Source organism: Macadamia integrifolia, chromosome 9 (genome assembly GCF_013358625.1).
Source record: "Macadamia integrifolia cultivar HAES 741 chromosome 9, SCU_Mint_v3, whole genome shotgun sequence".
Lineage (NCBI taxonomy): Eukaryota > Viridiplantae > Streptophyta > Magnoliopsida > Proteales > Proteaceae > Macadamia > Macadamia integrifolia.
This window is the reverse complement of record NC_056565.1, coordinates 16916367-16931640: the sequence shown is the minus strand read 5'-3', so window position 1 is coordinate 16931640 and position 15274 is coordinate 16916367. Positions and strand designations below refer to the sequence as shown.

The window sequence follows — 15274 nt, the reverse complement described above, 5'->3', positions numbered from 1 at the left end:
TTTTTTTTTTACTTTAATTACTCGGTGAATTGTTTGATTTTGAATTTTGGTGCTGTTGCTTGTCCAGATGCTGATATGGAGGATTATGGGTTCGAGTACTCGGAGGAGGAGCCTGAGGAGCAGGATGTTGATATTGAGAATCAATACTACAACTCAAAAGGTATTTCCATGGTCGTACAGGAATTTTTGTAGTCATTGACCATTGGGACGACCATGGGCTTGGTTTTCTTTGGGCAACATAGGTTGGTGGGATGTATCGCTGTTGCTTGGTATTAGGTTTCTCCCATTCAAATGATAATCGTAGTTCATGGTCGAAGGGATCTAGTGAAATGATATGTCATGGGTTTTCCTTTTGATGTGGGTTAAGTTAACCTAGGGTTCTTGACTAGTGATGTGGGAATTATGATATCTTTAGATTTTTCGTGCCTTTAAAGTTATTGTGAGAACATAGAAATTTATTGCTAGAGGCAGTGATACTTCAAAGAAGGTTTTATTTGAATCAATATCCAAGTTCTGTCAGTATAAGGGGGAGCTGTTGGGCCATTTCTGCTTATCATAGCCTTTTTTATTTGATATACGAATCTCCTATACATTCCCATATATGCTCACCTATTATGTGTGGTCCTATGGCTTAATAAATAGTTCTGAAACAAAACAAATGGGAAGTAACAGATCTCATTCTTGCATTTACCTTGGTATTTTTTAATGTTTATAATATTGGGGACATCGATCATGATTGTTGTATTGTTTGATCTCATCCTGATGGATTACCATTGCCAGGTGGATGACATCCCCACTGAATTTTATTTCTATTTTTTTTTTTTTTAGGGCGTGGTTTTAATATTCATTTGGGGGTGGGGGGTGTTGGGAATGAATGGATGTGAATTTGAAGATGGTTTGTCTTTCCACTTATACTATTCCTGGGTTGGTGTGTACATTCCTATGTGTTGAATAATGAGTTATTGGCACAAGTCACAATTTTCCGAATTCTTCACTATGCAAATAAGGGATGGAAGAGTTAATGCAGGACCATGATCACTACTGTTGGATGTGGTTTGATGTTTTATTTTGTGCCTGTTTTAATAGTATTTGGTTGTGGGTTTTGTTTAAGTGTTTTTATTTGTAATGGGCTCAATTATGAGGCCCAAATTTTGGTTCGTAGGGGGTACACGAAATTAGTTTTTTAATTAGCTGGTTAGTATTAGTAGTGGCCTAGTGTGGCTTATTAGCTATAAGTTAGGAAGATATCTTATGAGATAGCTGTCAATCAATTTGTATGGCCTAGTTGAAGACTTATTTAAGGTTTGTGGTTGGTGGTTTCTTGTTTCTAGGAACTTCATCCTCGGTCTAAGTCGTGGAGTTTATTTCTCTATTTATTTGTTGCATTAGTGAGCTAATTTGGGACACTCTAAATCTCTCACCGTCAGATGAGTTGTTCCTTTCTATGTTTGGTTTTTTCCTTTAACAGTTGGTTGGTTAGGAACTCTTATAAAAGTAGTCTACAGCTGGAGGAAGTTTTCTTATCTTTCCTTATTACTTTAGCCAATTTAGTATACTGCCATATCAACCTGTAGATTGGTAGGTTAGACTTTAGGCTCTCTTTGGTATCATTTTTGTTTTTGTTTCTTTGACATAAAAATGTTTTTGTGGTGTTTGGTATCATTTATGGACCCTATTTGTATTTAAAAAAAATCAGTAGAATACAAATTCGATAATAGGGTCAAAACTTATTTTTGTATTCTGGCAAAAAACCATTTTCTTTCATTATGCGCTAAGCCTTAATGAGCACGTGCTCTAATGGCTAAAATATGAGGCCATAATGGTTATTTGTATTCTCTTTATAAAACCATTTGATCATTGTCTTCTTTATTTGCAGTTTTGCAGCCAGGATGGGGTGTTTCTCTATAGTGGTGTGCTCTATCTTTCTTTCTCTGTGTTTGTACTTTAAATCTAGCTTCGATCATCTCTTTCTTGTTCAACGAGGCATCCCCATAAATCTTGGTTCTCATTCTTGGTTGCTTTTTCTCTGTCCCTCTTTTGGTGTTTCATAGTCTCCATTCTAGTTTGATTTGTGTTGATTACTTTTTCTTTTTTTAGTGGTGAATAAATAATTCATTACCAAAGAGGAAAAAAAGAACACAACAGCTCCCTAAGAGGGGAGAGAAAGTGAAGGACAAACCCTTAAGAGAAAAGAGAGGCGAATCAAAGAGGGGAGAGACCCCAAGACAAAATGATATGACTATTCCTAGAAGAGGCAATATAAGTGGAAGAAACACTAGAATCTTTCCCCGGTCAAATAGTTGAAATCCAGGAGAATTGAAGAAATTGGTGTTGAAGCTAGTAATGTAGGACTAGGTTTGACAAGTCAAACTAGACCCAAACAACAGGATCTTGTAAACCAAAGAACAACCATAATTACCCAAACATTGGCGGCAATCAACAGTCCAGAAGTAATCAATCAACAGTCATTGAAAACCAGAATTCTCAAATCCAGAACCTGGAATTTCTGAGCATAGAGACTACACCAACAAGTAGACTAACCAGCAATAGGAATAGAGTATTGAATAAGACACAATCAGCAGCAAACACCACAGGAACAGATAAACCAAACCAGAACTCAACTCTGGACAGCAGGTTCTGAAACCTTACAGTCGATCCCAGCAGTTTCAGGAAATTCAATAACAGAATGTTAAAGAGCCTATAATCAACTCAGATTACTAATTAGAAAGGTCCAGTCCATCGGAGAATAAAGGCAGCAGTCAAATACAACACAGATTAGACAAGAAAATCTGAACAGAACTTCAATCGGACAGAACAAGGAGACTTCCCATAAGTCTCAATCCCCTGGTCAGATCCCTCTAAATTTTGGATCGAGTCTCCCATTTAGCAAGGGCAGCACTCGACCAGAATTTCAGATCCATCTGACGGCTGGTCTCTTAGATCGGTAGAGGTCTATGGGAGAATCCAGAACTCTTAAAACCCAGAAAAATTCTACAGAAAGTTCAGACTACTTACTTGGGAAATTGAAGAAGATAACCACAATAAGAGAAACCAGAAATAATAACAATCCACTCGGACTTCTCGCCGCAGAGTGTCGCTTGGATCAAACACCTAACCCTTCTTCTTTGATCAAACACAAAGAACCCTCATAGAGGAGAAACGCAGTAGCATCTTTTTTTTCTTTCATAAAATCGTGGCTCTATTAATGAGAGCTCTCCTTTATTTATAATAATGATGGGGAGGGTTTACAAGTAATAGTAACTCAGAGTTACTAAAAATTGATTACAAGAAGTTACTAAAAACTGGAAATTAGAATCTAATGAAAATAGAAACTAGTCTAGACAGAAATTAGAAACTAACAATGACTTGAATTTAGAAACTAATTTAGGTACTGAAATTAGAAACTAAATAACCCCATCTAAAAAGGAAACTAAAGGAAAAGGAAACAAATCACTGAATCCCGTATGCAACCTTAGAACCCCTAGTTTAGACCCATAAAAGTAGCCCAATACACTCAAAACACATGGGATCAAAGGCCTAACATGTGTGGAACCCAACCCTAGGCTTATTCCTAATAAAACAAGCCTATTTTGGTAATTAATCTGCATAAGCTAGACTTACATGACAACAAAGCCAAACAAAAGGCCACAAAGGCAGTCAGTGTCTTTATTGGTGGTTGATTCAATAATCGCTGAAGCTGGCGATGCCCTAGGACCAAGAGAAGCTCCTTTGAATAGTTGGAGATGGTGGGTTGGATTAATTGCTCTCCATTTTTCTTCCCTGTTCAAGGGCATTGATGCATATAGATAACAAATGAAATTTTGAGGTGCATGACCATAGACAATATGGCAACATGGATTCAACTCAACAATAGTCCGAAAGTGAATAGTGGGAAAGTGGAAAGTGAAACTTTTGCTTCAATTGCCGGGGCAGAGGGTGGATTACTGGGGTTACGTGGAGGAGGTGATTGGCAAAATTATTCTGCACGTAGGCATACCAATCATATTTCACATTCTACAATCTATTATGTTTAGTAGTTACCAAAATACTTTTTATGTTTAGACTGAAATTGATTTTTATTATTATTATCATTTTTTTTAAATAGGTCATAAACAAAAGCAAAAATGATACCATAGAGAGCCTTAGAGTCCAATTTTATTAATGTTTTCTTCTATTTTAAAACTTTATAAATACATTGTAAATGCCACAACCCCCCATGATTTGAATAAGTGGATTAAAATTAATTTGATTTTAAAGTTAGGTTGTTGCCATTCCTTCTCTCTCTTCTCCACGTTTCCTTCTCTTCTTTCTCTTATCCTTGCTTTTAGCCACTAGCAGATTATCGCTCGGATATGCATTAAGAGTGACTTCCTAATTGCTTTCAACATCTTCATAGCACGATCTTTTTGATGCTGCATTGGTGTTTGAGTCATCGTGATACAGATTTAGAAGAACTCAACCCCATAAACCAGTTTACAAGGTGAGGGAACCCAAGACCATATCAACCCTCATCAAATCTCTTCTAAAATCGATGTGGGATTAACCCCCAATATGACTGATATGGGATCGTAACATACCACCACGCTTCCAAACCCGACTTCCATGGCAGCCCAATCTGGATCAGGTAACCCTTTCTAAGCGACTCTCATTTTTCTCTAGGGTTTTTTTCCTGGTGGCAAGTAGCCTTTCTTAGCGGCTTCACTCTGACACCATGTCGCCCCTTACATGTGTGGGTTAGGCCAAGGATCGGCTGCTCCGATACGGATGTAGAAGAACTCAACCCCATAAACCGACTTACAATATGAGGGAACCCAAGATCATATCAACCCACATCAAATCTCTTTCGAAAACGATGTGGGATCATCCCCCCATATGATGGATATGGGATTGTAACACAGAGGGTGGTTCTTAAAGATTCTTAAAGAATGGAATTTTCAATATTTTAAGATGATGGTAGATTGGTTGGACAGGTTCTAGGGAGATAACTTTATAAATTTTCCAATACATTCTTTATGAAAATCAAGGTATGCCTGTAATTGTGAGGGATTGGAAGAATTTGTGTGAGGCCAAGTGTTGTCTTTCAAGTATTGTAGAGTAGAAGAAAATCGGATGAAGGGAATTGGTTTGAGAGGTTATTGGACTCATCTGACTGTTTCAGGCCCTAAATGAGATTGAAGTTGTTCTCCACAACCTGTGTGATAGCTTATACATGATTGGTCATATGGTTGAGATGTGGCCAATCCCTAGGGCATAGAACCAATTGATAATTGGTTTGCCAATAAATTTCTCTCCATGCTGCTCAAAATGGTTAGTAGTCAGGAGGTGGGTTGGTTGTTGTTGTTGGTTTTTTGTTTTTCTTGTTTTGTTTTGTTTTGTTTTGTTTTTTGTTTTTTGTTTTTTTGTTTTTTTTTTTTTTTTGTTTTTTTTGTTTTTTTTTTGTTTTTTGTTTTTTGTTTTTTTGTGTGTGTGTGTGTGTTTTTGTTTTTGTTTTAAATTAAGCACAAGTGCTTTATATGAGGGAGACAACCAGCACTTATTATAATTAGCCATGACCCTTCATTCTTTTCGCATGGATCCTTGCGCTCGTCCTTGCTTGGAATCCCACCGTAGCCAACCCCATTAAGTTGGGATAAGGTTTTGGATGTTGTTGTTGTTGCTTTATATGAGGGAGAATGGACCTTTTTTGTCTGGGTCATGGCATCGTGCCTTTAGGTTTTGGAGGTTGTATTCTTGGTGGTGACGAGGGTTGGGTCTGCTCATTGTCTAGGTGGGTGGTTCATCATTAGTTGCTATGAAGTCTGCTTTTGCTTCTTGGTTTGAAACCTTGATGTGACAGATATTGTGTGATGCTTAAGAATTTTATTGGATTTTAGTATTGACCATTAAATATTTAAATTTGGGTTTATTACACTTTTTCTAGTTATATCTAATATAATTGCTGCCTTAAAAAAGTGATGCAGATCGAATAGATGGATCTATTGGTGGTGGGCAGGCTTAAAGGATGGACGGAAAAAGAATCTAATCTGATGATTGGTATTGCCAGATTTGGTCCGGGATCTAATGGTTCAGATTTCAATATAACAGATATGAGAACTCAATGATTAATATCTTAGATAAAATTAGAATAGCATAACCCAAACTATAGATATTAAGACTTGGAATTGTGGAGAAAGGAGGCTGGTGGTAGATGGGAGAGAAAATTTTAAGAAAATATCTTTCTAAAATATTGGTTGATGTGGAGGAGAAGGGAAGGAGAGAGAAATATGTTTGCTGTCCAAACTCCAAATAATAAAGCAAAGAAATAGCACAGAGAAAGAGAGACGCCTAAAACTCTAGTTAGCTTGGGCCCTACACAACTCACTAAAGAGGACTTTTTGAATGACTAAACCAAAACCAATGATTGCTTCATAATGGACCCTACAAATAAGCTAACAGTAATGGATCTGCTGTTGGTGGGTTCTTGTTTTGCTATCGATGAGGAGTTTTTAAAGTTTTAAATATCATTCTCTTTTGTTGTGGATTGTTTGTCATAGGTTGTTTTAAGAAACTAGTCATTACCTTATTAGAAAGAGTTGGTTTGCTGTCTAGAGATTGAATAGGGAAATATATATTTTTTAATTTCTATAAATATGTAACTACCCTTTCCAAGTCGATGGAAGGATTAGTAGTGAAAAAAATAGATTCTTTTGGTTTGTAGCCAAAGAAGATACGATGGTTGCCTTCTCTCTCTCTCTCTCTCTCTCTCTCTCACTCCCTCTCTCACAGTTGTTACTTTCTCCTCTTTCCTTCTGTTTTATCTCTCTTATATCTAACTAGATTCTTTCTCATCTGTTAATATTTTCTCTCAATCTGTCCCCATTTCAATTCTACCGGTTTAGGAAACATAAAATCTTATTTCTGTCATCTCTGACAAGTGACAATCACCTATCTCCTAATTTCTCTCTTTCTTAAGTTCCATCGACACCTTTATCTTTCCCTTTATATTCTCTATCATTTCCTCAAATTCGAACATTAGATCTGAGATCAGATCTCAGCAATCTTAGCTATTAGATCTAGGAAAAATCATTCTTGGAGCAGATCCCTCTTGATTGATCTGTATCAGTCTTGCACCTGACATCAAATATCTGCCATGCAGCAGCTCCAATGGGCCCATTTTTTGTGCATAGGGTTACCTCAGCCCACATGCAAGGTTTAAAATCTTGTTTCATTTTGCTGAACTACCAAAATTTTGCCGAAACAGTGTACTTGTTTCTGAAATGACTGAAATTTCGATGAAATTGTGCATTTTTGGGACCCATCGAAGCTGCTGCATGTCAAGTTTTTAGCCTAATCAAGTTGACCAGGTGGTGAAGGAAACCATTAAAAATCCAGGACTATGAAAAGGGTGCACACTGCATATGACAACGAGGGGGTGAATGGACATATATATGAGGGGAATGCCATCATTGCCATTACATGGGAGAGTAAATGATTATATTTGAGCCTGAAATTTGACACGTGACTAATCCAAACCTTAACCTGTTTATCCAATGTTTGGAATTTCCACTGTCATACTGGAAGTAGGGGATTTTGCTGTCAGGTGCAATTTCAAAAGATCACCCACTTAGATGATCAGTAAATTTAAAATATATACAATTAAGTTATATGCTCTTCCACGAGTTCTTTTTTCTTGCTAACACAACTCTATATATGTTTTCCGCGTTATCAAATATACCATTTGGAGGTATTAAAATGAATCACCTGGGTTTGCGGCATTGCCTTGTTTAGGCATTTTGACAGCACTCTTTTGGGTGTCATAATTACTGGATTTGCAAAATTCAGCACTTTAGACAAGTAAAAAAAGGTCGGGTATATATTTTCGTTAAGAAAAGGACCTACTTATGACATTTGCAAATCATAGGTGAGGACCTGTAGTTAACTGAAGAAGTGGGAAGAGCTCAAGTTTAAGAACCTGTTGGGTCTGTACATGGCAACTCAAACCCAGCTCATTTATAATTGGGTTGAGAAATTCAAGCTCTAATGCAGCAATTGAGTGAAATTTACCAACCATAAATGTTAATCATATATTTATTTCTAATGCCGCGATTTGAATGTAACATGTTTATCCTTGGGTGTTCATTTCCTCATTGAAAACCCGTTTGTTTTCTTGCCCTTCCCTTTTTCTTCTTTCACAGGTTTGGTTGAAACTGACCCAGAAGGGGCACTTGCTGGTTTTGCTGAGGTAGTTCGTATGGAACCAGAGAAGGCTGAATGGTGAGTAGCACCGACTTTTTAACTTTTTTATTATTATTTTTTTTGACCAGTAAGAATAAATTTTTTTTAACGTATAGTTCCTCTTTTGTTTGCAAAAAAACTAATTATTTTTTACCTCATTTGATGTTTAACAAGCCTGTTGGAAATTAAATTATTAGGTACATAGTATTACCAGTGTGATGTATTTTTCCTTGTAGTTTTTATGGAGATGCTTACTGTAAGAGATAGAGATGCTAACCATTCTGAGGAGCTTTTGCATCAAAGAAAATGCTAAATGCATACTTTTGTGACATCATTCATACTTATGTTGCCAGTACACCAAGTCACCAATCTGGCTGTATGACACCATGTGGCATATGGGTCCCATTCCATGACTCTTTTAGCTTGTACAGTTCTCCCTGGTTCCTTTTGTGACCTGAGATAGAAGAAACATGTCCACCTACAGCAATCTTATATGATATCCTATTGGAAATTGGAAATGAAAGAAAATAGATTCTTGGGGGGAGATGGCATAGAAAAGTGGATGTCCTGGATCAAAAAATATTTCTTTGGCCTATATTTAGTATTCATTTTGGATATATGCTATGTATACACTTCTGTTTATGGATTTATTTATTTTTACTTGGTAACATTTGTGTTTATGATTTGTAGTTGCTATTAACACCCATGTATGTTGCAAGGGTTAAGTTTGCTCTGCCATATTTGAATAAGAAAAAAGTGGTGAGTTTTAGACTGATACAAATAGAAAATGTTGAGTAGATAGGTGTGGCGGAATAAATATAATATAAACATGCAGACAGAAACATGGTTGCTGCAAGCCTGCAAGTAAGTTTTGTGGCTGGTAAGTTATAAGTGTGAAGGCATATCTCAGTTCAATGGTCCTCCTATTACTGAGACATGAGTTATGAACCAACTTCTACTTTTATGCAGCCCTATCCCTCCTTATGTTTCCACCTGAAACATAAGTGAAATAATTTACACAGCTCTTGTACATTTACAGATATACTGTTATAAAAATGGCATGCAGACATAGAAAACCTCTTGCCTCAGTCAAGCTGCTTGCTTTGGTGCAACCCAAACACCTTACTTCGTGTGCTTTGCTTCCTCTTATCATTTAGGTGCATGACTTGCTTGTTTTGGATACTTATGGTTTTAGTTATTGTTCCACTACTTTGTCATGAATTCCTTTTTCTTCTGAGAATCTATCATAGAGTCGGTTTCATCTGTTGTATTTGTATATTTTTGTACTCTCTAGAAAGAGATATTTTCTTATTCTTCTGAAATTTGGTAGATATATATGTATCATCTTACTATCATTTGCTGAGAGATTAGATATATGGGTCATAACTTGTCATATGCCTAACGGATCATCGTTGGTCATTCATCAGGGGATTCAAAGCTTTAAAGCAAACTGTTAAACTCCATTATCGGTTGGGGAGGTATAAAGAGATGATGGAAGCTTATAGGGTCATGTTGACATACATTAAATCAGCTGTAACACGAAATTACAGTGAAAAATGTATAAACAATATAATGGATTTTGTTTCTGGGTCAGCTAGCCAGAACTTTGGCCTTCTACAAGAGTTCTATCAGACTACTCTGAAAGCCCTTGAAGAGGCAAAAAATGAGGTCAGGAATTTAACTGTGGTCACACACACACACGCACACACACACACACACACACACACACACACACACTTAGTGATAGTTTTGTATGTGTGTTGTGTGAAAGACTGAAAGTTTGATTTGCTATCCCCTTTTTGGTGCAGAGATTGTGGTTTAAAACAAATCTTAAGCTCTGCAAGATTTGGTTTGACATGGGTGAATACGGGCGAATGAATAAGGTAATATTCAGACTATATTTTGGCAATATTTTCTTTCTATGTAAGACTATAAAAGCATTAAAAAAGGGTGTACCCAGTGCATGAGCCCCCCCCCCCCCCCGGCGGCCACTGCGGGGTCTGGGGAGGGTCGTAATGTACACAGCCTTACCTTCGCTTTGCGGAGAGGATGCTTCTTGACTGTAAAAGAATGATGTTTCCTAATTATCTCTTTGAAATATTTAGATTTTGAAGGAGCTCCACAAGTCTTGTCGAAGAGAAGATGGTACTGATGATCAAAAGAAAGGAACACAACTTTTGGAGGTGTATGCAATTGAGATTCAAATGTACACTGAGACTAAAAATAACAAAAAACTCAAGGTAAGAGTGGTTGGACCTTTTTTATTTTTTTGTTTAGTTGGTTCTTGCTCAAGGCAGTACCTGATTACCATTAAGTTCAGATGATACTCTGGTATTTCTACCAAGTAGTTTAATTGAATTTTCAATAGCTAAGAAGTATTTTTTTTTTTAAGGAACAATAAGTTGTTTTTGCAGTAATATGAATGCCCTCCCTATGTGCATCTTAAAGAGGAAATTTGGTAGATTTTGAGGACTTCTAATCAAATTATCTGGGTTTTGTGAGTGAGGATGAATTGTCTGGTGCTGAGCTAGTATTGCTTGGGTCTTAGGAATTCCATATACAGTGGTTTCAGAAAAATTATAAGCGGTACACATTGCCGTATCAGAAAGGGGTTTTTAATTGGTTAACAAATGGTGCAGTCAGTATTCAGTGTACTAAAGTCAGCTTCTGGAGTTGTCGGTGACAAAAACTAAGATGCTTGCACTTCATCGTAGCCTATGGCCTTTTTTAATTTGGAAAGAAAGCTTTTTAACCTTTGATCGGTGATCCCATGTCATGGAGAGTTATGGCAGGTGAGTGAGGGAGTGTGCCTAGAAATGCCTTGATGAGGGGAGAGCCCTTTGGGAGAAGAGAGAGAGGGGTGATGGTGGTTGTACTAGGAATTAGGAAGTGCCTAAGTGAAACGAGTGGAATGAGGCCATGAGGGAAGGTATGCCAGGGCAATACCTTGATGTCTGCCATTAGCACCAACATGCCAAGACATCAAGGGAAGGATGGAATGCATTGAGGCCACGAGGGAAGGTATGCCAGGGCAATAACTTGATGTCTGCCATTAGCACCAACATGCCAAGACATTAAGGGAAGGATGGAATGCCTATTTGATGCCTATGTGACTGTCTCTTTGCCACTGGCCTGCCTAGAGCTCGATTGTAACTTTAGATGCGTTACAGATCCCATAGGTTGAAGCAGTTGCCTACCAAAGCTTTGATGACATGACTAAATTCTGAAGGTTTCTCTTGTGGTGCTCTCTTGTTTCAGTTGAAATCCCTTTCTAGAATTGATTCTGGTGCTTCTTTATTTTCATTATTTGCTTCTCTATGTTCTGCTGGATGAGACTTTCTGACAGACGGATGATGCAGCAACTGTACCACAAAGCACTCTCGATCAAATCAGCAATACCCCATCCACGAATTATGGGAATTATTCATGAATGTGGTGGAAAAATGCATATGGCAGAGCGGCAATGGGCAGACGCGGCAACAGATTTTTTTGAAGCCTTTAAGAACTACGATGAAGCTGGGAATCAGCGGCGTATTCAATGTCTAAAGTACGATCATTAGCACTTACATTTTACCTTTTAAACATCTTCCTTGCCCTTACATTTGTGCACATGCTTGGGCACACATAATGAAAAATTTTCAGGACCAATAGTTTGGACCTTTCTCTTTTTCTCTGCTCATACAGGATCTTCTACACATGGTCACTTGTTAGGCCATCCTATATAAAGCTAGAAATGAACAAGATCATGTGGTACTTGTCTTCTGTCATTTATGTGCAACAATACCTTGAATGCTAAATTGAATGAGTAGATTTCTATCACTGGGAATACTGTTGTCTATTGTTAGGATCACATGGAACTATGGTTTATGCTTTATACTAGTGAAATATAATGATGTTAAATAGTCAGATGAGGCTATAGATGGATCTTTAGTTGCTCTTTTAAGCTTGTCCCATTTCTGTTGTTTATGATCTTTGGGTGTGCCTTTGAGAAGCCGGCCTGTCATTTGGATCTGGATGGCCTGCATTAATCCTAGAAGCCTAAGGTTACTAGGTTCAGAAATCCAATAAACCAGATTCGCGGTGACAGGTTCGAAACCATATTTTAAGAGAAATTTGATAATTAAGAATAAAAAACTCAGATGGGCTTAAAGTTCTGGTTGAAAGACAAAAGTTTGGCTAATAACAACTCTTCAAAAGATGAGTTTGATCCAATGGTCTGATCTGGAGTAATAAGCTTATCCTACTAGGAATAGGATTCTTTAAAACAAAATATCAGAAGTCAATTGATAGCAAATCTTAATGGGCTCAAAACAGTAATCAAGAGTGTATCAAAACACCAACAGATTTTAGCAATAATATAAGGATGCTAATATGAAACAGAAAATCAAATCTAGTCTTAAAATTGAGGAGAAATAGGAATCCAACTTGAAGTAGGACTCTAAGAAACAGCAATAAGACCAAATTCTGAAACCATGGTTGTGTTTAGAATATTTTATGATTGTGAATATGAAGTTTGATTTGAAATATCAGATGGAAACAATGGGGAAATTGAAATCCCAATATTCCACCAAGTAGGGTATGCACAAGAACAGAATAGAACCAGAAAATGCGGACCTGATTTGATTATGGATATATTGAAGAGGATAGAAAAGTGAAAGGATATGAACCAAGCATCCCACATCCAACATCCTACATCCCACCTGGACTTAGGCTGACATCTCAGCAACCATCCTTAAGCATTTCAAGGGTTGTTGCATCCCACAACAGTTTCTGAATCTCACAGAAATATGAGGCAAAAGCCAATATTCTATTCTTAAAATTTTTGGGTAGGGTTGTGGCCCAACGGACTTATTATGAAAGACTTAAAAATAGGCTCAAACCCAAAAAGGAAAAGCCTAGTCCAATCCAAAAAAGGAAAAGCCTAAACCAATCCTAAACTGATAAGGTAACATAAACTGACTAGGAAACTGACACAAGTAAGGACTCTAATTAAACTAATAAATTAAATTCCTATCTTCTACCCATATTTTAGGCTCATTGAAGTGGCCCATTACAATGAATACCCATTGGACCAAAGGCCAACACATATGTAACCCTACTTAAGGCTTATTTCTGCTAAAGTAAGCAATTATGTGTTTTATCTGCATCATCCTCTTAAAAGTGTACATGTACATTCCTCATATGCCAAGGTGATTCATCCTCCTGATGTATATAGATTTTATCTTGGAGTATGAAGTTCAGATTATGTAGACACATGAAATTATTCTTGTTCACACTGTGCTATGTTTGCTGCTTCAACGAGCAGATATTTGGTTCTGGCAAACATGCTAATGGAATCTGAAGTTAACCCATTTGATGGGCAGGAGGCAAAGCCGTAAGTTCTTCATGAATTCACTTTTCATGTGAGGGATTCTTGTTGCATGTGGCCTTTCCTTTCTTTTTCTCGTCTTTTTCTCCTGTCACCTAGCAACTAGTGTTTATATTCTGCAGATACAAAAATGACCCTGAGATTTTGGCCATGACGAATCTGATAGCAGCATACCAACGGAATGAAATATTGGAGTTTGAGAAAATTCTCAAGGTAATATGCCCCTTTTATTATTATCATACCCTGATGCCATATGGTGGCTGGTTTTTCAGATCCTCTTTGTTCCCTGTTTCTCTCATGGAATTCACTGCTAATATTTTCTATCTCCAGAGCAATAGGAGGACTATAATGGATGATCCATTCATTCGAAACTACATCGAGGATCTTCTGAAAAATATTAGAACCCAAGTTTTGCTTAAGCTCATCAAACCTTACACAAGAATTCGAATTCCATTCATATCAAAGGTGATGTATACAAGTTGCCAAATTTCTCTCTTTGCTTCATTTGATCTCTTTTATGTTCTTTTTCTTTTCATAACCTCTTTTGTCCGATCTTTCTTCTTGACCAACTATTTTTGAAAGGGCAGACTTGTTATTTATGATTGATTTATTTTAAAAAACTCAAAATTTGGTGGGTCTGTGATGCAACTACCATTTTGAAATAGGGTTGGAATAGTAGTACTGGTGGAACTGGGACCTCTTATTCCAATCTGAACTTGTTAAGATGTATTGCATGAGACTGCTTTCCTGGAATCAGTTCTCTTTATCAAGGCGGCACCTAGGCGACAAGGCATCGCCTTGATTTTTGACATCCTCTATCACCTTGGTCATCTTCTCACCTTGGGGGGGTTTTGGCCGGAGACTGCCGGTTCAGATGGGTAGCACAGAAGGATATGTGCTAGACAGAGGGCACAGAAGGCACACCAAGGGAGAATTAAAGAAGAAGAAGGATATGAGGATATTTTGTAAGATCTTTGACAGGGGAAAAAAATAAATAAAATGAAAAATTCAGGATCGAGATATGCTAAAATCCAGGGAAATAGTGATCTCCTGGTTCTGTATAGCAATCAGAACGAGATGGGTATAAAACCTTACTCCGATCCTTTTTTTTTTTTTTTAACATAATCTAAGCTTGTATAAGACGCCATGCTCATACAACTCACATCCTCACACTGGGGATTAACCGGTGATACACGCACAGTATTTAAGCCCAGTTCTTTTGGAATGCTAACTCAGACAGTCATTTTTAATTAAATGAATACTTAGCCAGGGACTGCAAGTCTTCCAGTTCATGTGGGACGCCATGCCAACATGATTCATACCCTCACACAGGGGTTTTGCTCCCAGGGACTAAACGGCCACCTTGCCTCAGCGTCCAGAGCATAAAGACCTATTCTTTTGGAATATTACTGGAGAGATAAGCAGTATGAATCTAAGGCTACATAGTCTGATTGTCAGATGTACCGATCTAGATCTAGAGCTTTAGACTACTCTCTGGTTATATGCCAGTCCACTACTCCTGACATAATACAGAGTTCAAGTGTCGTAATCGCTCCCTAAGAAAGATCTTTGATCTTAACTTTCTTTCAGTCATTACGGAATAGTTGATAAGAATTTACAAAACAAAAGAAAATTTCTGTCTAAACCTTACATCATATCCTTTAATCCTTCTTAAGAAACTACTGACACATA

The 15274-nt window shown here is 37.4% G+C and overlaps 1 protein-coding gene across 1 annotated transcript; it reads left to right on the top strand.

The window, feature by feature from the left end:
• Positions 1-6: 6 nt before the first annotated feature.
• On the top strand, positions 7-14047 carry LOC122088293 (COP9 signalosome complex subunit 2-like; the record flags this gene model as incomplete). Its single annotated transcript, XM_042657498.1, is given in 9 exon segments — positions 7-160; positions 8175-8253; positions 9642-9882; positions 10023-10097; positions 10320-10454; positions 11574-11761; positions 13520-13588; positions 13705-13795; positions 13913-14047. Coding segments are annotated over 9 exon segments (1167 nt in total), but the record flags the coding sequence as incomplete, so codon positions are not given.
• Positions 14048-15274: the final 1227 nt, after the last annotated feature.